This window comes from Oryctolagus cuniculus, chromosome 1 (genome assembly GCF_964237555.1).
Source record: "Oryctolagus cuniculus chromosome 1, mOryCun1.1, whole genome shotgun sequence".
Classification (NCBI taxonomy): Eukaryota; Metazoa; Chordata; class Mammalia; order Lagomorpha; family Leporidae; genus Oryctolagus; species Oryctolagus cuniculus.
Genome location: NC_091432.1, coordinates 3,228,959 through 3,250,674, shown reverse-complemented (window position 1 = coordinate 3,250,674; position 21,716 = coordinate 3,228,959). Strand labels below are relative to the sequence as shown.

At 69.1% G+C, this 21,716-nt stretch overlaps 2 protein-coding genes across 5 annotated transcripts; one reads left to right on the top strand and one right to left on the bottom strand.

The window, feature by feature from the left end:
• The first annotated feature begins 767 nt into the window (after positions 1–767).
• CCND1 (cyclin D1) lies at positions 768–6,875 on the top strand. The gene is made up of 5 exons (XM_070063766.1): positions 768–1,113; positions 2,323–2,538; positions 3,007–3,166; positions 5,211–5,359; positions 6,379–6,875. Exons 1-5 carry the CDS (start codon positions 916–918, stop codon positions 6,541–6,543), a joined length of 888 nt encoding a protein of 295 aa, XP_069919867.1. The 5' UTR covers positions 768–915; the 3' UTR covers positions 6,544–6,875.
• An 8,498-nt stretch (positions 6,876–15,373) lies between these two features.
• On the bottom strand, positions 15,374–21,092 carry LTO1 (LTO1 maturation factor of ABCE1). Of its 4 annotated transcripts, none has more exons than XR_011384354.1 (6): positions 20,960–21,092; positions 20,324–20,429; positions 19,318–19,385; positions 16,468–16,654; positions 16,187–16,330; positions 15,374–15,759 (listed from the first exon to the last, which is right to left on the bottom strand). XR_011384354.1 is itself a non-coding variant. In XM_070063776.1 (5 exons), exons 1-5 carry the CDS (start codon positions 21,007–21,009, stop codon positions 16,262–16,264), a joined length of 480 nt encoding a protein of 159 aa, XP_069919877.1. In that variant the 5' UTR covers positions 21,010–21,092; the 3' UTR covers positions 15,374–16,261. The 4 variants fall into 4 exon arrangements, 2 of the variants coding, with proteins under 2 accessions (XP_069919877.1, XP_069919874.1); XR_011384366.1 differs by having other exon boundaries at positions 16,468–16,582; XM_070063776.1 differs by having other exon boundaries at positions 15,374–16,330.
• Positions 21,093–21,716: the final 624 nt, after the last annotated feature.

Below are 21,716 nucleotides of genomic sequence, written 5' to 3'. Positions count from 1 at the left end.
TCGCTGTCGCCCACGGAGGCGGCCCCAGGGTAAACTCCGAGCCCCCCCACCCCGGTCGCCCTGGGCCCCCAGAACCGATGCGGGCGCGCCCGGGGGTCGCACGTAGTCCCCGGCATCAGCGACTCCCGTGCCCAGCGATTTTTTTATTATTTTTTTAATTTAAAAAAACTGGGGGGTGGGGGGCGGTTAGCAGCACCCGCATCGTGGCTTGGCCGCCTCGCAGTGGCCGCACGTGTGCTGGGCGCGAGGTGTGCGGGGGGACCCCCGCGAGGCCGGGCGGGTGCGGACACGAGGCGGCCCCGGGCGCCAGGGGCGGGACGGAGGCAGCGCCGGCCACCATTTTGGGCGGCTGCCTGTATTTTAACTATCCGAGCGAACGCGTGAGGGGCCACAGTCCCCTTGCCGCGCGCGGGGCTCGCCCCACGGGCGTGGGCCCCGACCCCCCGCACCAGCGCCGCCCCGCGTCCCCGCCAGCGCGCGGGGCCCCGATTCTACACGTGTTCCTGAAAATGAAAGGGGATGCGAGCGCCTCCCGGGGGTGCCCTCGTGGCGCTGCCCCCTCCACGCGGGTGGCCGCCCGCCCCACCCCGCCGGTCTCGGGGGCCACCCCCGCCCCCGCCCTGCGCCCCGCTTCCCCGGCGGGCGGCGGGGTGCGATTTGCATGTCTATGAGCACTCGGCTCCGGGACGGCTCCCGGGCTCGGCCCCTCGCGCGCCCGCCCCCGCGCGCGCCCCGCCCCCCGCCCCCATTCTCTGCCCGGCTTTGATCTCCGCTGAACAGCGGTCGCGTCACTCGGGCTGCTGGGGAGTTTTGTGGAAGTTGCAAAGTCCCGGCGCCTGCACAGCGCTGTCGGCGCGGCAGCGGACGGGCGGCCGGAGCCCAGCGCGCACCCAGCACCCCGCCGCCGGGCCGGCCATGGAGCACCAGCTCCTGTGCTCCGAGGTGGAGGCCGTGCGCCGCGCCTACCCCGACGCCAACCTGCTCAACGACCGGGTGCTGCGCGCCATGCTCAAGGCGGAGGAGACCTGCGCGCCCTCCGTGTCCTACTTCAAGTGCGTGCAGAAGGAGATCCTGCCGTCCATGCGCAAGATCGTGGCCACCTGGATGCTGGAGGTGCCGGCCGCGCCGCTGCTACGGAATCCGTGTTTTCCGAATAAATAACCCCGAGAGCGGGCAACTTCCGACCCGGGCAGGGGCGCGTGGGGGCTGGGGCGGCCCGGAGCGCGCCCCTCTGCAGGCGCAGGGGGAGGGGCGGCGCCGGGGGCCACCGCGGCGGGTGCGGGGTGCAGCCCGGGCGCCCTGCGCGGGCCCGGGGGGAGGGGGCGCGGGTCGGATCTTTAGGTGAATGCCCACGGACACGTATGCAAGTGCCGCTCGTGCCAGTGTTACGCGCCATCTTTGCTCTTTTATTGCAAAGCTAACGCGTTTATTAATCATTGGGGGCGGGGAGCGGCCGGCGGGGCGCGGAGGGACCGCCGCGAGGGTCCGCACGGCCGCCCGGAGCCTGCGGGAGGGGCGCGGGGCCGCGGCGCGGGCCGCTCCGAGGGACCCGGCTCGGGAATCCGGGGAGCCCCTTTGTCCCCGCGGCGGGCGCCGGGACACCCCACATGGGCGGCGTGGGCCACGCGGCGCGCCGGGCTGCAAGGTCGCGTGGCCCCCGAGGCGCCGGGGGGCTCGGCTCCGGGGGTCGTCCCGGGGCGGGCCGGGGGCCTGGGGCGCGTGCTCAGGCCCGAGGGGCGCGCGGGCGTCTTTGAGCCGCTTCTCGCAGCTCGGCGCAGTGCCCTTGCGCCCGAGGCGAAGGGGGGGGTCCCCGAGTTTGAGTTCCTGGGGCTCCCCCCGGGGCCTGCCGCGGGCTCCCGGCCCCCGGCCCAGGTAGAGCACCGCCCGAGGGTCATTTTCAGGGGTCTTCTGCGCGCCCAGTTATTTTTTTAATATTTTTAAATATTTTTTGAAAAGATGACGTCTGGGGAAATGCGGCGCGGCGGCCTGGGACGCCACCTTTGTGTCTCGCGGGCGCGGGGCGAGCGCTGCGCCGGGCCACCGCGGCCCCAGGCCCCCGGCCCCCTGCCCGCCCCCAGCCCCCGAACCCCAGCGGGTGCCGGCCCCGGATACCCCGCGCGGGCCGGGGTCCTGGGGGTCGTGCGTCCGCGCCGGTCGCGCGGGGACTTTCCCTTTCAGTTTCGGGGTGGGTGGGCCCCAGGCACGCGCGTGGCGGCGAGCGCACCCCGGGAAGCCCTCGCCGGCCCCTGGCCCGGCGCCCTCGGGCACGGAGACCCTGGCGCGGGGCGCGGGCGGCGGTCACGGCCCCGCGTCTTCCCGCAGGTCTGCGAGGAGCAGAAGTGCGAGGAGGAGGTCTTCCCGCTGGCCATGAACTACCTGGACCGCTTCCTGTCGCTGGAGCCCCTGAAGAAGAGCCGCCTGCAGCTTCTGGGGGCCACCTGCATGTTCGTGGCCTCCAAGATGAAAGAGACCATCCCGCTGACCGCCGAAAAGCTGTGCATTTACACCGACAACTCCATCCGGCCGGACGAGCTGCTGGTACCCGGGGGGCGCCCTGCGGGCCGCGGGATCCCCGCTGGGCGGGCGCGGGGAGGAGAGGCGCGGGCGGCCGGGCCGGGGCCGGGGCCGGGGCTGGGGGCGGCCCTCGCCGGCGCCCGCCGCTCGCGGTCCGCGGCTCCCACCAAGTTTTCGCCCGGCAGCGGCGTGGCCGGGCAAGCGTGGGCGGCGCGCGCCCCCTAGCGGCGCGAGCCCGGACGGCCTTCGGGCTCCAGGTGGCGGAAGGTGGCCTTTTTTTGTCCTTGCCTGCACAAGGTCGCCTCGCGGTCGCCTCCTCCCGTCTGGATCAGGGACCGTGTGCGGGTTCCTCTCCCCCACCGCGCCCCGCATTCCCTGGGCGCGCCCCTCCCTGTTCCGCCCTCCTCCCCAGGGCCCCCCCCAACCCGCGGAGGGCAGACCCCTGCGCGTGCGGCTCCTGACGCGCGCTGCGCCTTTCGCCCGCTCCCGCAGCAAATGGAACTGCTCCTGGTGAACAAGCTCAAGTGGAACCTGGCCGCGATGACCCCCCACGACTTCATCGAGCACTTCCTCTCCAAAATGCCGGAAGCCGAAGAGAACAAGCAGATCATCCGCAAGCACGCGCAGACCTTCGTCGCCCTGTGCGCCACAGGTGGGGCGCCCCGGCCAGGGCCTCGCGCCCCACCACCGCGCGCCGCCCAGGGGAGGTGGCCCCGGGGTCTCCCCGCCTGCCTGCTCTCCCAGCCTGCCTGGGGGCGGGGGGGGGCCTCTTCCAGCGACGGCCCCCTGTGCTGCGCTGGGCGCGCCTGGCAGCCGTGACCACTGCGTGCCCAGCCGGCTCTGCCTCTGCGGCCGGGCTGCCCGCCCCCACCCACCTCCACCCCTCCCCGTGTCCTCAAGGAGCCTGGACTGCGGGGGCCCCTCCTGGCCTCTCCCGGGCTGGGCCACCTGCCAGGGGCGCCTACAAGGGCGGGGAGGGGAGAGCGGCCGGCAGCGCCTGCACCACGTGCTCGGGTGGCCAGTGGCAGGCGCGCAGCCCCAGTGCGGGGGCGGCCAGCAGAGGAGCTTGGCCGCCTGAGGCCCCGCTAGGGGCGCCTGGGGCCAGCCCAGCTGAGCCTGGGAGGGGCCTCTGGCCTGGCTGCTCTTGGCGCCTGGTGTGGCACTGCCCTGGCCCCAGACCCTGCACGCCTGCAGAAGCCTGGAGGGGTCAGCTGCGCCCCCATGCAACCCCCAGCCCCACTGCTGAGTGCCAGAGGCCTGGAGACAGTGGGGGGAGGGCACAGACGCATCGCCCACCTGCCTCACCCTCGCCGCGCGCTGGGCTCCACCTCCGGCTCTGGTCCGGCCTCCCTCATCACAGCTGTCTGGGCTCACACCTGCGGGCTAGGGGTCACCCCAGAAGACAGGGGGACGGAGCCCCCCACATCTGGCGTGTGCCTCCTCCCTGGGGGTCCAGAGCAAGTCCCGGACCGGCGCAGCCATCTTCCTGGCCGGCCCCTCCCGCCTGCAGCCGTGTCCCACCCTAAGCCGCAGTCCTGCCGGGGGGGTCTCAGAAGCCGGCTCCTGAGCGTGCGAGGCCTCCCTGGCCAGGCGCGGGGGCAGGCGGGCAGGCGGGCAGTCTCCCGCCGGGGCTGCACGAGGGCCGCCTCCCAGACTGTAGGCGGCCTTTTATGGAGCTGAAAGTGGGTTTGGAGAGACACACTTCCCTGGAGATAATGGGAGGGCCGGCTCCCGCACAGCCGCCCTGCACGGAGACATGGCGGCCACAGCTCCCCGCCGGGACCCCAGGTGCTGGTGGGGAGGCGGGCGAGCTGGTGCAGGGGTGCCGCACAGGCCCCGCCTTTGGGGTGCGGTCAGCGGCCAGCAGGCCTGGGCCCCGTGCGGCACAGCTAGAGTGCAGCCTGTCCAGGTTCCCGCTGAGGTGGGGGGACGGCCCCCATGGGAGCTAGCGGGGCCTGGCCCTGGCCTCCACAGCATAGGGGGCTGGGCTGCCCAGTGCACAGCCCACGACTGCTCTGGGCTGGGCTGGGTTAGGTCAAGACGCCCCTGCAAACAAAGCCAGTTCAGGAAGGGGTCTTGCGCCCCTGAGCCCCGTGGCCACGGGGGCCAGGGAGGGAGGCGGGGACAGCCTGGCCCAGCTCCAGCCCAGGGCCCCTCACCAGTAACTCCTGGGCCAGCCAGCTGCCAGGCGCAGAGTGAGCACACAGGAGGCAGGGAGGCCCGCAGAGGGGCGCCCAGGGTGGGGGCAGCACTACAGCCCTCTGCTCTTTCCTGGACCCTGATCCCTGGGGTCCCCCACCCCCGCCTCCCAGGCCGTCCAGGGCATTGGGCCCAGCGTTGCTGGTGGTGGGCAATGGCCAAAAACCCGACCTGAGCCGAGGGCCTGGTGTGGGGCTGGCTTTACCCAGCCAAGGTGGCCGGGAGAGCCGAGCCCAGCCCTGCCGGGGGGACCGGAACCCGTAGGCCCCATCGCAGTGGCCTGGAGGGTGGCTGGTGCCTTGCACAGGCGGTCCCTCCGGGATGTGGTCCCCTGAGGGGCAGGTCTGGGGCTGACGCCCGCCCTACACAGTGGCTGGACTACCTGTTGTGAGCGCCACAGCACATGTCCCCTGCTGTCCCGCCCGCAGCCCAGGCTGCGCCCAGTGCTCGGGGGAGACCCCCCGCTCACGGGCCCCCTCCCTCTCCCTCTGCTGCAGACGTCAAGTTCATTTCCAACCCGCCGTCCATGGTGGCGGCCGGCAGCGTGGTGGCCGCCGTGCAAGGCCTGCACCTGGGGAGCCCCAACAGCTTCCTGTCCTGCTACCGGCTGACGCGCTTCCTGTCCAGGGTGATCAAGTGTGACCCGGTGAGTGGCAGCCCCGGGCGGCCCCCCTTCTCTTCACAGGGGAATCCCTCACAGAGCAGAGCTGTTGGCCGGTCAGGGACAGTTTCCCCCGGCGGGGGCCCAGGTCATCCTAGGGGGGCGGCCCTGGAAGGTTCTGGGAGTGTCCCCACTGGATGCCGTCTCATGTGCACCTGCCTGGCCCCTGTCTGGCGGCACCTGGGTCTCAGGGCATGGGGACAGCGGCTGCCCACCCCAGAGGGGCGGAGCTCACTTCTGCTGTGACCCAGCCGTGCCCCCACCCCGGGGTGGGGGAGGCAGGCCCCAGCCTGCAGGCAGAGCAGCCCCTGCCCCGGCTGGGAGCTGCCCCTCCTCTGCGGGGACCCCAGGACCTGCTCAGCTTCGCCGGCCAATACGTCACGGCCGTGCCAGCCGGCGCTGTGTCCCCGGGCTGCCCGTCCCGCCTGTGGACAGAGGCCGCAGTGACCCCGTGTGGCTCTGCAGATCCCGAGCTGAGGCTGCGCGGCCCCGGCTCCAGGCGCCGGGCCTGGAGGAGGCTGCTGTCTGGGGCGGGGCGGGGGGGCTCCCCGGGCCAGCCGCCACCCTCAGCGGGCTGGGGGGTCCACAAAGGACTCTGGTGTGGCAGAGGGCACATTCTGGAATTTTCTGTGGTGGGCAGAATGTCTAGCCCGTGTGTGTGCCGTGCCGCACACCCTCCTCCCAGCGGATGGCATGGGTTGGGGGTACGGCCACGCAGGAGCCAGATCCGGCTGCAGCCGGGTCTTGAGCCCAGCCAGGCCTCAGTTTCCCCATCTGTAAAGCATGGCTGAGCCCGGCCCCCGAGGGGACGGCTGCTTTCCAGGCCGGGGGCGGCATCCCCAACCCCCGGGGGCCCACTTCCCACTCCGGCCTTGCTCAGCCAGCGCTGAGAGAAGTCCCTGGAGCCCCGTGTGGGTGGCAGCCCCCTCCGCAGGTTGGGGGAGGGAGGCCGGGCGGGGGCGGGGCGGGGCTGCAGGCCCCTCCTCAGGCTCCGCGTCTCCCAGGACTGCCTGCGTGCCTGCCAGGAGCAGATCGAGGCCCTGTTGGAAGCCAGCCTGCGCCATGCCCAGCAGAACCTGGACCCCAAGGCCGCCGAGGAGGAGGAGGAGGAGCAGGAGGAGGCCGAGCTGGCCTGCACACCCACCGACGTGCGGGAGGTGGACATCTGAGGGGCCGCGGACCTGAGTCTCGGGAGGGCGCGTCCTTCTCCGCGTGGGTTTTTTCCCCCTTGCATCTCCAATGTAAGCAGAAGATGACCTGGAAACTACAGAGCGAGCGAGAGATAGTGTTCCGAACCCCGAGGCAGGGAGGGAGTTTTGCTACCAAAATAGAGGACTTTATACCCAATAATCAGCTAGTTTTATACTAAGTGCTTGTGTCGCTGTCAGGAATAGGCATTAACACGAGGCCAGGGTCTCCAGCAGCGGGGACTAGATTTGATTCTCTTTATGTGTTTCAGAAAAAGCAAAAAAAAAAAAAAAAAAAAAAAAAGGCATAAAAACGTTGGGAAAAAAATAGAAAAACTCAACCAAGCATCGGTGAGGTAGAAGAGAGAGCTTCTAGATAGGAACGCGGGTCCCCCGCCTCCCCCCTGCGCGGCGTGGCCGTGGCCGTGGCCTGGGCATGGACGTGGCCGGCGCGGCCACGCCCCTCCTCCCTGCATGTGGTCACTTTATAAGTCGCCTGTGTGTGTGTGTTCTCTCCTGTCCACTCTAGCCACGGTCTGTGGGGCGTCCAGCTTAGAGTAGCATGGGAGCCCCCCCCGTCCCCGAGGGGTCCCCGGGCGCCACCCCCCTCCCCTGCTCGGCTCCGTGGTCGCCTGGGCGCGAGGCGCTGGTCCGAGGCGGCCTGCTCACGGCCAGGCTACGTCCACAGCTATTTTTAATTTTTTTAATTTTTTGTGGTTTTTTTTTTTTTTTTTTTTTTTTGCCTTTTCAACCTTCTGAAACCATTCCATTTCAAGGCACTTTGGTCCGGTGGTTCCCCGGAAGCCGCCCTGCCCATGTGCGCGCGCAGGGCGGTGGCGGGAGGGCGTGCTTGGTTTTCCTGTTGTTGTTCGTGGAGTGGTTTGGGGGTATTGGCGTCCTTGTGGGAGCAGGATGGGAGGTGGTGCATGTGGCGTTGGTCGGTGAAGGGGACGTGGGGAAGGCTCCGTGCCCGCCCAGGAGGAGGGGGCTCTGCAGAGAGGCTGAGGCTCGGCCCCCGCGGGCCGCCCAGCGCAGCGGGAGGCTGTGAACACTAAAGTGTATAATTTATAGCTGCGGCTGAGAATATTTATTGCAGAACACGCTCGTGAGGCCAGTACGACGTATGGAGCGATGCCGTCCCCCTTGATGGGCGGACGCGGGCCGTGGAGGGTGGGTCCCCTCGTGGGCGTCTGCTTGGCGGTGAGCCGATGGCGGGCTGCAGGGATGTTAGGGTACTAGGAGCAGGTTCAGGTTCAAGTTCAGGTGCAGCGTGTCGTCCCCCCCCCCCCCTTTGCAAACAGATTTTCGCCCCACCCCCACCCCACCCCCGCGTGTCCTAGAATTTCTGTGCAGGAAGTAAGGGCTGGAGGGAGTTGGCGGGAGCGAGGAGGCTGAGGCGGGCGGGCGAGGACGCTGGGGAGCCCCCCGGGGACGGCGGCCCCGGCTTCCCGGCGCGGCTGCGAGACAGACCCACGGCGCTTCTCTGTGTCTCTCACGGTGTTTTGCTGCTATTGGCCGGTCCGTTGTTGGTTTTACGGTGTCAGACAAGCCGCCACGTCCTGGCCTGGACTTCTCGCACACGACTGTGGGGAGTCTGTCTGTCCGTGTCTGTCTGTCCCGCTGGGGTCCGTGGTGTCATTGTCGATGTTTCCTCCTTTCTTTGTATGTGATTCATTCTGATTAAATGTGATTATTACTGCTCTATTCCAAAAAAAAAGAGAAAGAAAAGATTCGTGGCTCACATACCTCATGCTTCTCAGCCTTGTGTAGACCCGGTGCCCGGCCGTGGGCCTCGGCGGGCGCCCACGCCCAGCCAGCTGGACTCTCAAGCCGCCTCCCGCGCCGCCACGGGGGTCGCTGTGACGCGTGGGGCTGCGCCCGTCGGCCAGGACGAGTGGAATCGCCTCTGGAAGCTGTGGGAGCTCCGGGTGTCGTCTCGGTGTGACGATGTAAAGAGACGCACGTCTCGGCAAGGCCGCACCCGCCCGTGGGCCCGCCCACGCTTTACCTCTACCGGCCGCGTCGCGGGTGTGTCCCGAGGCCGGGGCGGGTGGCAGGTCTCGGAGCGGACATGTACCCGGCACATTTCCAGCAGAAAACAAATGATGACCGTGACAAAAAGAAAAAAAAAAATGTCTAGAAATAAAATTGGTAAAACCCCAGCGTGAGTGGCACCTCCTTGGCATGGCGGCGCGGAGGGCGGGGTCACTCTGTCCTCCCGTGCTGTGGGTGGGTCGCCGGCATCCCCGGGCTGGGCCGCTGGGCTCCGCTCCTGGTCTCCGTGGCATCCGCGGTGCCGGTGAGCCCTGGGCCACAGAGAACACAGCTCTGGGGGGCCTGGCTCCGCCCCCGGAATTGGGAGCTTGTTCCCCGGAAGGCTCCGGGGGCCTGGGTCGCACCTGCCACCGGTCACCCCTGAGTGGCCAGCAGTGGCCGGGCTGGTTCTCCATCAGCTCTGGGGATCAGCGGTTCCCCCTGAGGGCGGGGTTCTAGGGCCTCTCCCACAGGGGGTCCCCAGGCTCAGTGGTGGGCAGCCTGCAGGTGAGTCTGAAGGACCAGCCGGCGGAGGTGCCCGGTGGCCATGCGGGCGGCTTGCAAGGGCTCCCGCTGCCAGCACCGCCCTTGGTCCGTGGCGGCTGTGCAGACTGCGTGGGGCCGGCCAGGGGGGAGGAGGAATCGGGGGCGGGGGGTTCCTGAGCCTGGGAGCTGTTGATTTTTTTTATCTGAGAGAGAAACATCAGGGAAAACCCCCCCCCCCCCGTCCACCGGCTCACTGCAGGCACCCAGGTCCTTGAGCCGTCACCACCGCCTCGCAGGGATGGGGGCTGCACCCAGGCCATCCCGGTGGGACACAGGGGTCCTAGCTGCAGACACCGGGGCTGATGGCGCGGGAGTGAAAGGCAGCAGTGGGCCAGGCACAGCAGGGTCAGCGTGGGGTGCGTGTGGATGCACACGGGATGAGTGGGCAGGACACACACGAGCACGGGGGACGGGTAGGGGACACGCATGGACACACGGGGACAGGCAGGATACACACATAGTCATGGGGACAGGCAGGGTACACGCATGGACACGGGGATGGGCAACGGTCACACAGGGACAAGCAGGTACACGCATGGACACATGGGGGCGGGCAGGATACACACATAGTCATGGGACAGGCAGGGGACACGCATGGACACACGGGGGCGGGCAGGATACACACATAGTCATGGGGACAGGCAGGGTACACGCATGGACACGGGGATGGGCAACGGTCACACGTGGGCACACACAGGGACAAGCAGGTACACGCATGGACACACAGGGACAGGCAGAGTACGTGTATGGATACACGGGGACAGGCGGGGCACACGCATGGACACACGGGGTCGGGCAACAGGGTACCAACGGAGCCAGCACACGGGAGTGGGCAAGCAGCAGAGGCCATCGGAGGGAGGAGGGCCCGAGGCCCCGTGGAGCTGCGCACTCGAATACAGAGGCTGCCCTGGCCCCGGCGGCTGGTCCCGAGGCTCTGTCCCAAGATCGTGCCGCCCGGGGGGGTCGCCATCGGGTCCCTGGGGCTCTTCCGGGGTTAGATGTCACCTGCCACTCCCAGGGTCTCACTCCCAACTCTGAGCTGCAGCGCCGTCGCCACCGGCACCTGTGACCCCACCGGGACCTGTGGGTGGCATCTGGATGTGACCTGTGACCTATGACCCCCCTGGGACCTGTGGCTGGCATCTGGCTGCCCCTTCACTGGGTGACAGTGTCCCAGGGTACTTGAGACACAGGGTCTCCCATGGCCCCCTTCCCGGGAGCCCCCGGCCCACGTGTGCTCACTGAGCAATCTCCTGGCAGCCGCGTCCGGCCCCCACCCTCTGGGCCTCCACGTCTCCTTCCCGCTCCGTCCAGTGTCCCGGGGAGCCGGCAGGCCCTCATCCCAGCCCTGGGCAGCAGACCCCCTGTCTGCCCTGCTGCTGCCTTTTCGCTCGGCCCGCGGGGGTCCCGGGGGTCTCCAGCTGCATGCCCAGGGCAGGAAGTCCCAACAGACGGTGGGTGCTGGCGACCTGGGCCCCGCAGAAGGGCCATGGGTGGACACCACAGGTGGGAGGGTCGCAAGGCTGAGCCGCAGTCGACAGGACGAGGGGACAGAGGCCCCAGGGGTGAGATGAGGCCCAGCAGCGTGGGCACAGGCGCCACCTTAGCTGCAGGAAAGTAGGTGGGGCTGTCGCACTGGTGGGCAGTTCCCCAGGGGACCCAAGGGCACCTCCGGTTGCCCCTCCTCGGAGCCCCCCAGGCGGCAGGGTCCCAGCCTGGCCACCGCAGCATCGGGGGCCTCCCCTCCCACCCCGGCAGCCCAGCGCTCGGGCTCCACACCGAGAGGGCTGGCGCTGAGAGCCTCCCCGTGAGGTGGGGGCTCTGTCATCCCAGGAATGCCTTTGATCAAGAGTTTATGCAAGAGGGGAAAGCCAGCCCAGGGCCTCTAATCCGTTCCCACAGCCCCCCTGGCCTGCCAGGGCCCCACGAGCCCAGCGCCACACCGCCGGGCCCCAGCAGACAATAGCCGGTGGACGGGTGGGCGGGCAGCTCCGAGGACATCCGGGGGCATTGTCACCGCCACTCCCGGGGGCACCCGAGGAGGACCTGGGAACCGAACGCGGGGGCCTCCGCCCAGGGCGCCCCGTGGGCCCTGGGCATCAAAGACGAACCTCTCCACAGCCGCTGCTCTAAGCCGAGCGGCCCCAGCGGGGTCAGCCCTGACGCGGGACCCGGGGCCCTCGGTGGGAGCAGACGGGCCAGCCAGCCCAAGTTCACAGCGCATGTGCTGTGCCGGGCATTGGGCTCAACGCCTGCCTCCTGGGGCACCGCCGTGGGCGGGTGACAGGCAGGGGCCACGCTGCCGTCCAGGTCTCTGCGGCGAGGCCAGGCCGAGAGGGGAGGTGGTCCCGGTGCAGCTTTGGGACAGAGGTGGCTATGGGCTGGACCCCGGCTGCCCTGGAGCTGGGGGGGGGGGGGGGAGGAGCCAGGCAGGTGGTGGTGGGAACCCGCGCTCCCACCACGCTCTCAGAGGCGACGCCGGGGCTTCCAGGACGGCTTTGAAGAAAGTGCACCACACCTTCCCTGCACTGCTCTCCCCCAAGGCCGAGGCACCCTGGGCTCGGCGTGGGACAGTGACCAACGGCTGTCTAAGAAGAAAGCCTGGGTGGGCGCTGTGGCAGCGCCGGTCGCCTGGTTCCAGCCCCGGCTGGCTGCTCCGCTTCCCATCCGGGTCCCGCTGATGTGCCTGGGAAGGCATTGAGATGCCGGCTCAAGTGCTGGGCCCCGGCACCCACGCGGGAGACGGGGAAGAAGCTCCTGGCTCCTGGCTTCAGCCTGGCCCAGCCCCGGGCCGTGGAGGCCGTTTGGGGAGGGAACCAGCGGATGGAAGATTCCTGTCCACGTCCCCCTCCCTCTCTGTCACTCTGCCTTTCAAATAAATGAAAACGAACTTCCCCTAAGCGTTTACTGATACGAAGGACAGAATGAGAGTTTTCCACCTGCTGGCTCACTCCCCAGATGCGCACAACAGCCGGGCTGGGCCGGGCCAAAGCCAGGAGCCTGGAGCCCCATCGAGGTCTCCTCTGCGGGTGGCAGGGGCCAGCGCTGCTGCCTCACCGGTGTGCACCAACCGGCACAGCGGCTGGGCCCAACCCAGACGCGCAGACGTGGGCTCGACCCCCTGCACCAGGACACCTGCCCCAGCTCATGTCGGGGCCCAAAACGCCTGAAATCCACACGTGGTTTTGTGGGTCACCATTTCCCTCAGTTTTCTGGGGGCCACTCGTGGGCCCTGCTGGGGACACAGCCTCTTCCCGCCTTCCCGTGCGCACCCGGCCTGCAAGGACAGAACCCCAAGGGCTGCCCGCGGCTCCCCAGGGCTGGCACCGAGGCCACCCTAGCTCGCTCCTTTGGCTCAGCAACGGACGGTTCCCGGTCTCCTTGCCGGCACTAATTCCCCCAGCAGCTCCCACCACAATGCCCGGCTCGGGCGCTCACGGGCGCAGATGCAACAGCATGCGTGGGCCCCTGGGATGAGCGGCACACCTGAGCAGGGCTGTGAGCTCGAACGGCGCCCTCGGGGCTCGGGGGGACCTTCCTGGAGCTTCCGGACAAACGCCGCCCCCTTCCCGGGGCTCCCAGCAGGAGAGCGTGGGCACCAGGTCGGCCCTGCAGGACGGCACGGGGCAGGAGTGGGTCTGCAGACCAGCTGCTGGGCCCCGCCCCTCCTGAAGTCCTCTCCCTTTTGTCCCAGGGGTCAATCACTGTCCTTTAAGACAGTCTGATGGGGGCCCTGTGTGTTGTGGTTTTCAAAGGTCCTTAACTTGGGGCCAGTGCGCTGGTCCGAGTCCCGGCTGCCCCACTGCTGATCCAGTCCCCTGCTAACGCAACTGGGAGGGCAGAGGAGAATGGCCAGAGTGCCTGGTGGAGTTCCAGACTCCCGGTTCTGGCCTGGCCTGGCCCAGTCCTGGCCATTGCAGCCATCGGGGGAGTGAACCAACAGAGGGAAGATTCTCTCTGTTTCTCCCTCTCGGTCACTCCGCCCTTCAGATAAGAGAATCCTGAAACCTACATCAATAAGTAACAGCTCCCGATCTGCGCCGGCTCAGGGCAGCCCCCACAGGGTAACTGCTCAGTCCCGGGGGGTATTTGTTTAAGACTGATTTATTTATTTGAAAGTCAGCGTTACAGTGAGAGAGGGAGAGACAGAGGAGAGAGAGAGGTCTTCCTGGTTCACTCCCCCAAATGGCCGCAACGACCAGGGCTGGCCAGGCTGAAGCCAGGAGCTCCATCCGGGTCTCCCATGTGGGTGCAGGGCCCCAGCACTTGGGCCGTCCTCACTGCTCTCCCAGGCGCATTAGCAGGGAGCTGGAGCGGAAGTGGAGCAGCCGGGACTCAAACCAGCACCCACATGGGATGACGGCGCTCAGGATGCCGGCTTTACCCACTACCCCACAGCACCGGCCCCGCAGTCCCAGAGCCTTCACTGGCCCTGCTTAGCTGGGCACTCCATGGGGAGACTTGTGTCTGGTCCACAGCGCCTGGCACGGAACCAGCTCACACGTGTGTGGAACCGCTCTACCTCAAGGGAACCGACGCTGCTAGCCAGGTCCCTCCATGTCATGGAGCACACGTGTGACCAACCTGGCACTCCGTGTCACGGAGCCCACGTGTGACCAGACTTAGAAAAGCTGCCTGACCACGGCCATCGCCCCAGGCCTGAGACGGGGCTGAGGCCCGGGGACAGGCTCAGGCCAGCCTCCCGGGTGCTCACCGTGTTGGCTCGCTGCAGGGCGTCAGCCAAGCCCCGGGAGGTGGTGGTCTGCAGGGGTGGGCGCCGAGGACTGTGCTAACATCTTGAGAAGCCAGCGCCTTCCTGGGGTGTAGGCGCCCCCACCACCTCTCGTTAGCTGGACGGCTCTGGGCTCACAGGGAGGGAGGGTCTCCCATCACTCCCTGGGGCTTCCCTAACAAACCGTCACACACCACGCAGCTGTCACACAAGGGGCTCCTGGAGGCTGAAGTGGAACAGGGGTCCCCACAGGCTCTGCCCTCCCCAGCTCCTGGAGGTGCCCGGGCACCCCAGTCCCTGCCTCTGTCACACGGCCTCCTCCTGGGCCACCACAGCTACACCTCACCTCACGTCTTCCTCACACGTGCCAAACCCCAGCTTCTGATACGGCCTCGGCCTCAGCCACGGCCACGCCACGGCCACCAGAGATCAGACCCCACAGTGGAATCCGTGAGGCGCCCGCCCGGGCTCTCACGTCCAGGCCCAGGCCCACGAGCAGTGCCCACTCCAAGATTTACCGGACACAGGGATTCCATGGGAACCAGGAGCCGTCTGGCCACGCCGCCAGGCAGGAACCCCGAGGCGAGCCAAGGCCCGGCTGGCCTGGGACGGCACGTGGGGGAGACATGGCCACCATGGTGTCACTGGGCTGCAAGAGACTGGCCGGGCCCTCGAAGCCAGCCGCGGAGTCTCAGCCGTGAAGAAAGTTCCGGCACAGGTCTGAAGCAAGGAGCGACCCTTCTGGACACAGACCCCAAGCCCCAGCTGGGCCCCGTCGCCCGCGGCAGCTGCTCCCCCACCGCAGGAGGCCTGTGTCCCGGGCAGCACCCAGCACCCTGCCCGGCTGCCCTCAGGGAGCCACACCCCCCTCCGTGTTAAGGACTGGGACGAACTCGCTTGTTAAGGACACTGCTGTCTCCAAACCGTGTCCGTGTGTCCCAGCAGGTGGACACGGCCTTGCTGCAGGACAGCAACTGCCCCGGGTGGGGGGAGGGGGACTCCAAGGCAGGCTTTGGTGGAGGGTTAGCCTCAGCTGTGCCCACCTGCTCACGTCCTGGGTCAACAGCCAAGGTCCAGCACAGCCAGGGCGGCTGCCTCAGGCCGCGGCGTCCGCGTCCCTGCGCCACCCATGCACGGATGCCGCACATCTCAGAACGCGACGCAGTTGGACACACGCCTTTAAGGAGGTGACTGACGGGGCCGGCGCTGCGGCACAGCAGGTTAAGCCCCCGCCTGCGGCACCAGCGTCCCGTACAAGTGCTGGTTCGAGTCCCGGCTGCTCCTCTTCCAATCCAGCTCCCCGCTAATGCACCTGGGAAAACAGCGGGAGATGGCCTGAGTGCGTGGATCCCTGCGCCCACGTGGGAGACCCGGATGGAGCTTCAGCCTGGCGCAGCCCCAGCTCTTGCAGCCGTTTGGGAGTGAACCAGGGACATCCCTCCCTCTCCCGCTCTGCCTTCCAATCAATGTCTTTGTTTCAAAAAAACAAGTCCCAGACAGTTTTTGCTTTAAAATATTCTATTTTTTCTCCAATTACAAAGCTAACACATCGTCAACACAGGTAATTCAGACAACAAAGATTAACCACTCTGTCATCCTGGCCGGGAGGAGCCGGTGCCGAGGGAAGACGAGCGGTGAGGAGCACTCACCGGCCACCGCCGGTCACAGTCGGGAGGACGGAGCCCGAGCCTCGTCCTCCAAATGCCACGCCGCGCCCGTTCCCGGCGCTCCTGGCGCGCCCGGCTCTCCCGCTGCAGACGCGCGTGGTGGTTGAGAGCCGCAGCCGGCTCCTCGCCGCCTTCAGCACCGGGTGGGCAGAGCTGGCCCGCGGGGCCCGTGGGAGGACGGGGCTCACACGCGACAGCTCCTCTGCCCGCCGCACCTCCCTGCGGGATGCGGTCACACCAGCGAGCTCCCCCAGGAGAAGAAACGCACAACCTGAACCCAGGGCCCCACGAGCAGGGCGCGCCGGCTCAGCCGCCCAGCTTCAAAGTGCTTCACCACCTCACCGCCCCCAACACCACGAAGCTCCCCCCGCACGGGGAGCCAGCCGGGGCCCACGCAGGCTCCGCTGGCCTCGCTCAGCCACGCGCACCGGGAAGCTCCAGGGCCAAGTGCCGCGTGGGGCGCACGGCCCAGCAAACACCCAGTGCTTCCGCACCCGAGGACACCCCGGTCTCGGCGGCCAGCGCTCGGCGGCCGGCGCTGCCTGCGTGCAGAGGCGACCTCGGGGAGGCCTCGGGGGACGGAGGCCCTTTCACGGCCACACGGGAGCGCTCCCTGCGGAACAATGAATGCCCAGCATTGTCTTGCCTTGGATCACGTGTTGAAGCACTCGGCATGTGAACATCTGTTCCCTGATGTCCCGCCTTTGTGGGTCTGTCACCCTCAAAATGAAAGTCCGGAACCCTCCCCAGGAACTTTAAAGTCCGGCTGGACGCTGAGCAGTGAACAGAGCTGGAGACAAAGGGAGAGGCGGAGGCTGAGACGCCGCGTTCGCCCTCGAATCCCGCCACTCGCGCCCGGCCGCCACCTGCTCGCTCTCCCTCCGCCGCCCGCTGGCCGGGCCCCAGGGAGGAGCTGCAGGGACAAACCTGCCGGAACTTGCCCCGGATCCTGTCCAGGTCCTCCTGGAGCCTCTCGTAGGCGGGGTCGTCGTAGGGGAACTGCTGCAGCAGGCCGATCAGCGACTCCAGGACTCTCCGCTTCCTGCCGCGAGGCACAGAACCACGTCGGTCCACCATGCCGGCCGCCTGCCCGACGCCCACAGGCGCTCCGACGCTGCGGGACACCCACAGACCCGGCAACGTGTCTCCCCCCTGCAGCAACTGTGGCCATAGCACCGTACGGGCCACGGCACTGCCCGGGCCACAGCTCAGCGGCTGTCCGGGGCACGGGGGCAGGGTGGCCGGGGCACACGCAGGTCCCTCTGCCTCTGGGACCTGTGGCTAACAGTAAGTCGCCCCCTGCACCCTGACGCCGTCACCACCGGGATGGGGAGCGCGGCGGCAGCCTCGCGGGGGACCCGAGGACAAATCCACCTCCGTGACACCTGCTCTGTCCCCAGGTGTGCCGTGAACGCCCCCTCCCCCCAGCTTCCACGGGCACTGGAGACCGGGGCCCTGAGGAGCAGCCCCCAGCCCTTGCTGGGCCACCCGCGTGGCAGTGTCAGGAGGAGCTGAGCCCCAGGACGGACCAACAGCAACACAGCGACAGGTCTCACGGGCTCGAGCTAACGGCTGCCACGGCCGACCAGCTACAGAGCTACCGTGGGGCCGGCGCTGTGGCCTAGTGGGTGAAGCCGCAGCCTGCGACACTGGCATCTCAGATGGGTACCAGTTCAAGGCCCGGCTGCTCCACTTCCCATCCAGTGCCTGCTAATGGCCTGGGAAAGCACAGGAAGACGCCCCAAGTGTCTGGAGACCCGGAAGAAGCTCCTGGCTCCTGGCCTCGGCCCAGCCCGGCCCTGTCTGGTGCGGCCATCTGGGGAGGGAACCTGCGGACGGAAGCTCTGTCTCTCTGCCCCCTGGGCTCTGCTCCGTGGCAGAGGGAAGGGCTGCGCCCACCGACTAGGCCAGGCCGCCGCCTCCCCTGGCCAGCTCACAGCGCGCGACAACACGGAAGGTGTTTTCCTGTCACTTGGAAAAACTAAAAGGAGACCCCTGTCCGCACCGCGCCCCTTAAAGATCAACCTGCTGATTTCTGAAAGGCAGCGAGAGCGAGAGAGCGAGCGAGCGAGAGAGAGAGAGAGGTCTTCCAGCTGCTGGTTCACTCCCCCCAAATGGCTGCGACAGCCAAGCCTGGGCCAGACACCAGCAGAGCCCGGCGCTCCACCCAGGTCTCCCACGCGGGGCCTGAGCCGTCGTCCTGCTGATTCCCTGCGCGGCAGCGGGACGCGGCGCCAGGACACCACAGAAAGACCGCATTGACCCACAGGCCACACCGTGCCGGAAGGCCTCAGGAAACAGAGCCCTGGCACTGCTGGCTGGGTGGGCGCAGCACAGTGGGCCCACGGGGCTCTCCTGAGCAGCCCCCACGCACCCGGTGACCCGGGAGCCCCGCCAGGGTGAGGGCTGGCAGCCTCCTGGCTGTGGGAACTCTTACACACATGCACACGTACACGCCCTCACGTGTGCACACACACACGCAGCACCCCGCCCCGGCCAGACTTGCCGCTGGGACAGCGGGGACAGCAGGCAGGGCCCTCCTCCTCCTGTGGACGGAGCCCAGAGCCCAGCTTGGCGCGGACTGCCACCCAGTGGCAGCAGGGCTGCACACAGCCGCCCACACGGCCCAGCCCCGCCCTGCACTCCCAGCCCTGGGGGAGTCCCCCAGGGTGAACCTGGGCCAGGACCCCCTCTCCCCAGCGGCAAGCCCCTCGCGCTGACCGTGAACACGGGCCGGCCCACCCCAGAAACTCAGGATGTGTCCACCAAGAGGTCGGTCACACGGACGGGTCACATGGACGGGACGTCGCCTTTCCTGCCTCCTGGTGCCCCTGCCGGCCAGGCCAGGCCACAGCGGGCAAGGAGGAAGTGCAGCCCAGAGCCGGGGACCACGGGAGGCAGCTTCCGAAGGCTGTGACGCCGCCCACGCGGCCACCCAGCACGTCCCAGAACCGCGCCCGGTGCGCTGCCTCGCTGCCAGGCTCGGCGGGCGGCGTGGGCGGGCGTTTGGCCTGCAGCAGAGGGCCTGGTCCGATCCCGCCGCCAGCCCCCGACCGCAGAGCTGTGCTAACGCGGCTCCCGGGGCAGCAGGGACGGCTCGCGCAGCTGGGTTCCTGTGGACAAGTCGGGAACAAATGGACGGGGCTCTCTCCACCTCTCTAAACTGACAGATCTAGAGGCGGGGCCAGCTTTGTGGCGCAGCATCCCACATGGGCGCCGGTTCAAGTCCCGGCTGCTCCTCTTCCCATCCAGCTCCCTGCTGTGGCCTAGGAAAGCAGTGGAAGACGGCCCGGGTGCTTGGGCCCTGCACCCACGTGGGAGACCTGGAGGAAGCTCCCGGCTCCTGGTGTCGGCCTGGCCCAGTCCTGGCCGTTGCGGCCACTTGGGGAGTGAACCAGCCAACGGAAGACTCTGTCTTTCCCTCTCTCTATCACTCTGTCTCTCAAATAAAATGAATATATCGAAAGAAAGAAAGAAGAAGGAAGGAAGGAGGGAAGGAAGGAGGGAAGGAAGGAAGGATTTAAAATAAATAAGTAAACAAAACCTAGCGGTGCGGGAGCCCCATTTCCGAGTGCCCACCACCCGGCGGCGGCAGTGGACGTCGGGGCGGGCCCACGAGAAGGCGGCACCCAGGAGCCACCTGGTATCGGTGCCGGCAAGGAGCAGATGGGCAGCACGGGGCCCCCGCGGCCACCGGCGCCCACCTCGCACACGCCCGACGCGCAGGCCTGGCCGCCCTCGGGCGGACACACAGCGGCTGCCAGGCCGCGCCCTCACCTGTCCTCGGCCGCACAGCCCCGCAGCAGGTGCCTCCACGCCAGGGCGAAGCCTCGATAGCAGCCGATCTGTGGAGCGGACAGCTGTGAGCGGGGCGGGGCCGGGAGCCGCGGTCAGCGGGGCGGGGCCGGGAGCCGCGGTCAGCAGGCCGACACCAGCGCAGCCCCAGCCCCAAGGCCCTGGCGTGTCCGGCCGCCCCCGCGGGTGGCCCACGGCCGAGCACCCAGGGCGGCTTCTCCCGAGTTCCGGACGATACTGGGCGCAACCGCCTGCTCCGTGGGGGCCAGCGTGGGCCGCGGAGGGCTCCTCTCCACCGACGCAGGCGCCCGTCTCTGGGCGGGAGCTCGGGACACCACTCGGGACACCGCACCCACGCTGCAAGCGGCTCCCTGCGGGTGCGACCCGGGCGGGGGCGCCGATGAGGGCCCCACCCGCGCGGGAGACCCGGATGCAGCCACCCGACGGAAGACCCGGATGGAGCCACCTGCACGGGAGACCCGGATGGAGCCACCCGACAGGAGACCCGGGAGGGGCCACCCGCGCGGGAGACCCGGATGGAGCCACCCGACGGGAGACCCGGATGGAGCCACCTGCACGGGAGACCCGGATGGAGCCACCTGCACGGGAGACCCGGGAGGAGCCACCCGACAGGAGACCCGGATGGAGCCACCCGCGTGGGAGACCCGGATGGAGCCACCTGCACGGGAGACCCGGATGGAGCCACCCGACAGGAGACCCGGGAGGGGCCACCCGCGCGGGAGACCCGGATGGAGCCACCTGCACGGGAGACCCGGATGCAGCCACCCGCGTGGGAGACCCGGAAGGAGCCACCCGACGGGAGACCCGGATGGAGACACCGACGGGAGACCGGGCGGCGCTCCAGGCCCGCGGCTCCAGCTGCTGCAGGCACGTGGGGAAGCTCCGTCGCCCCGCCTTTCAAGCCGAGGCCGTGGGCGCCCCCGAAACCCACGCGGCGGGGCAGAGGGAGGGGACGGCCCACGCTCACCTCGGCGCCGATCCTGGCTCCCTGCGCCGCGCCGTGGCGCCTGCCCTCGCGCACGCCCAGGCTGCTGCCGTCCTCGAAGCCTTCCCGGTAGCCCTGCCCGTGAAACCTGCGCGGAGAAGCCGGTCGGTCCCCCGAGCCCGAGGGGCAGGGCCACGCCCACGCGCAACGCCCCAGCGCCCACGGCCGCGGTGAGGGGTGGGCGACGTGGCCGAGCACCGAAACGCAGGGCGGCCCGGGGGCGCGCACCACCTCCGCCCGCGCCAAACGCACGCACGGGGACCCGGCGCCGCCCCCACCTGCGCCCCGCGCCCCCGGAGCCCCGGGGCGGCTGTGCCTGCTCAGCCGTGAAACAGGGCGAGGGCGAGCCGGCGCGCCGGACAAATGCCGGCGACAGGTGGTCCCGCGACCCCCCGCCCGCCTGTCAGCAAAGACATCCGCGGGCGGCCCCCAGCTCCGCCCGCCCCCGCCCCGGCGCCCCCCGGGGACCCCCGCGAGGAGACGGGGGCCGGCGGCGTCTGGCCCGGGTGTCTGCGGCCCCCAGATGGCCACGGCCCGTCCCCGCAGAGAGAGGGGCGAGCAGATGCCGGGGGCCGCCCCCGAGCGGGGAGGCGGGCCGGCAGCCGGCCCCGCACGCACCTCTCATCCGCCATCACAATGGCATCGAACACGTCCTCGCTCCCGGCCATGGCGCCGACCGGGCCGCCCCCGCCCGCCGCCGGCCGGCCCCGGGGACCGCGGACACGAACGCGCGCGCCGCTCCCGCGGAGGCAGCGAGCCCACTTCCGGCAGCGGCCGCGCGGGGCAGGCTGGGTAAGGACGGCGCGCGGGAAGGGCCAGATGGCGCGCGCGCGTGCGCAGTGGGCCTGCGCCGCCCGCTCCGGTCCGCGGCGTCCCGCCCGCTCGGTCGCGCGCGGCGGCGGTGGCTGCGGCGGCTCCCGTGTGGGATTTCTTTTTTTTAAACCCAAGCAGATGAAACCGAGTCGCCAAAAAGTGGCCCGGGAAGGAGGAGACAGGAAAGGCGGCCCGAGCGCCTACTCCTCAGGGCGCTCCGCCTGCGGCCTGTGGGGCGGGGGGCTCCGAGACCCTCCCCTCCGGCGGCGAGACGGCCGGGCCGAGCCCGGAGCTCCGTGCGGGTCTCCCACGCAGGTGCACGGCCCGGGGACGGGGGTCTCCCCAGGTCTGAGCCGCTGCGCCCACTCAGCCACGCCCTCCCCGGTCGCCCTGGGGCTGCGGTCACCTCGGGGGACCTTGGCCTGTTCGAAGTGTGGAGCGAGCCTGCCTCTGCCCCCCGGGAAAAGCCAGGCCAGGCCCCAAGGAGCAGAGTCCCCCCCGCTGACCTCTCGGCAGGACCTGTCCGAGCCGGACCCGCGGGCGGCCCTGCGCCCAGAAGAAG

Bases quoted from the DNA above. Each gene is read 5' to 3' on its own strand.
- CCND1 (XM_070063766.1), top strand. From the start codon at position 916: ATGGAGCACCAGCTCCTGTGCTCCGAGGTGGAGGCCGTGCGCCGCGCC. The intron at 1,114-2,322 runs GTGCCGGCCGCG...GTCTTCCCGCAG, and splicing joins TGGCCACCTGGATGCTGGAG to GTCTGCGAGGAGCAGAAGTG. The intron at 5,360-6,378 runs GTGAGTGGCAGC...CGCGTCTCCCAG, and splicing joins GGGTGATCAAGTGTGACCCG to GACTGCCTGCGTGCCTGCCA.
- LTO1 (XM_070063776.1), bottom strand. From the start codon at position 21,009: ATGGCCGGGAGCGAGGACGTGTTCGATGCCATTGTGATGGCGGATGAG. The intron at 19,386-20,323 runs GTGAGCGTGGGC...TCCGCTCCACAG, and splicing joins GAGCCAGGATCGGCGCCGAG to ATCGGCTGCTATCGAGGCTT. The intron at 16,655-19,317 runs GTGAGGGCGCGG...GGTGTCCCGCAG, and splicing joins GGCTGTGCGGCCGAGGACAG to CGTCGGAGCGCCTGTGGGCG.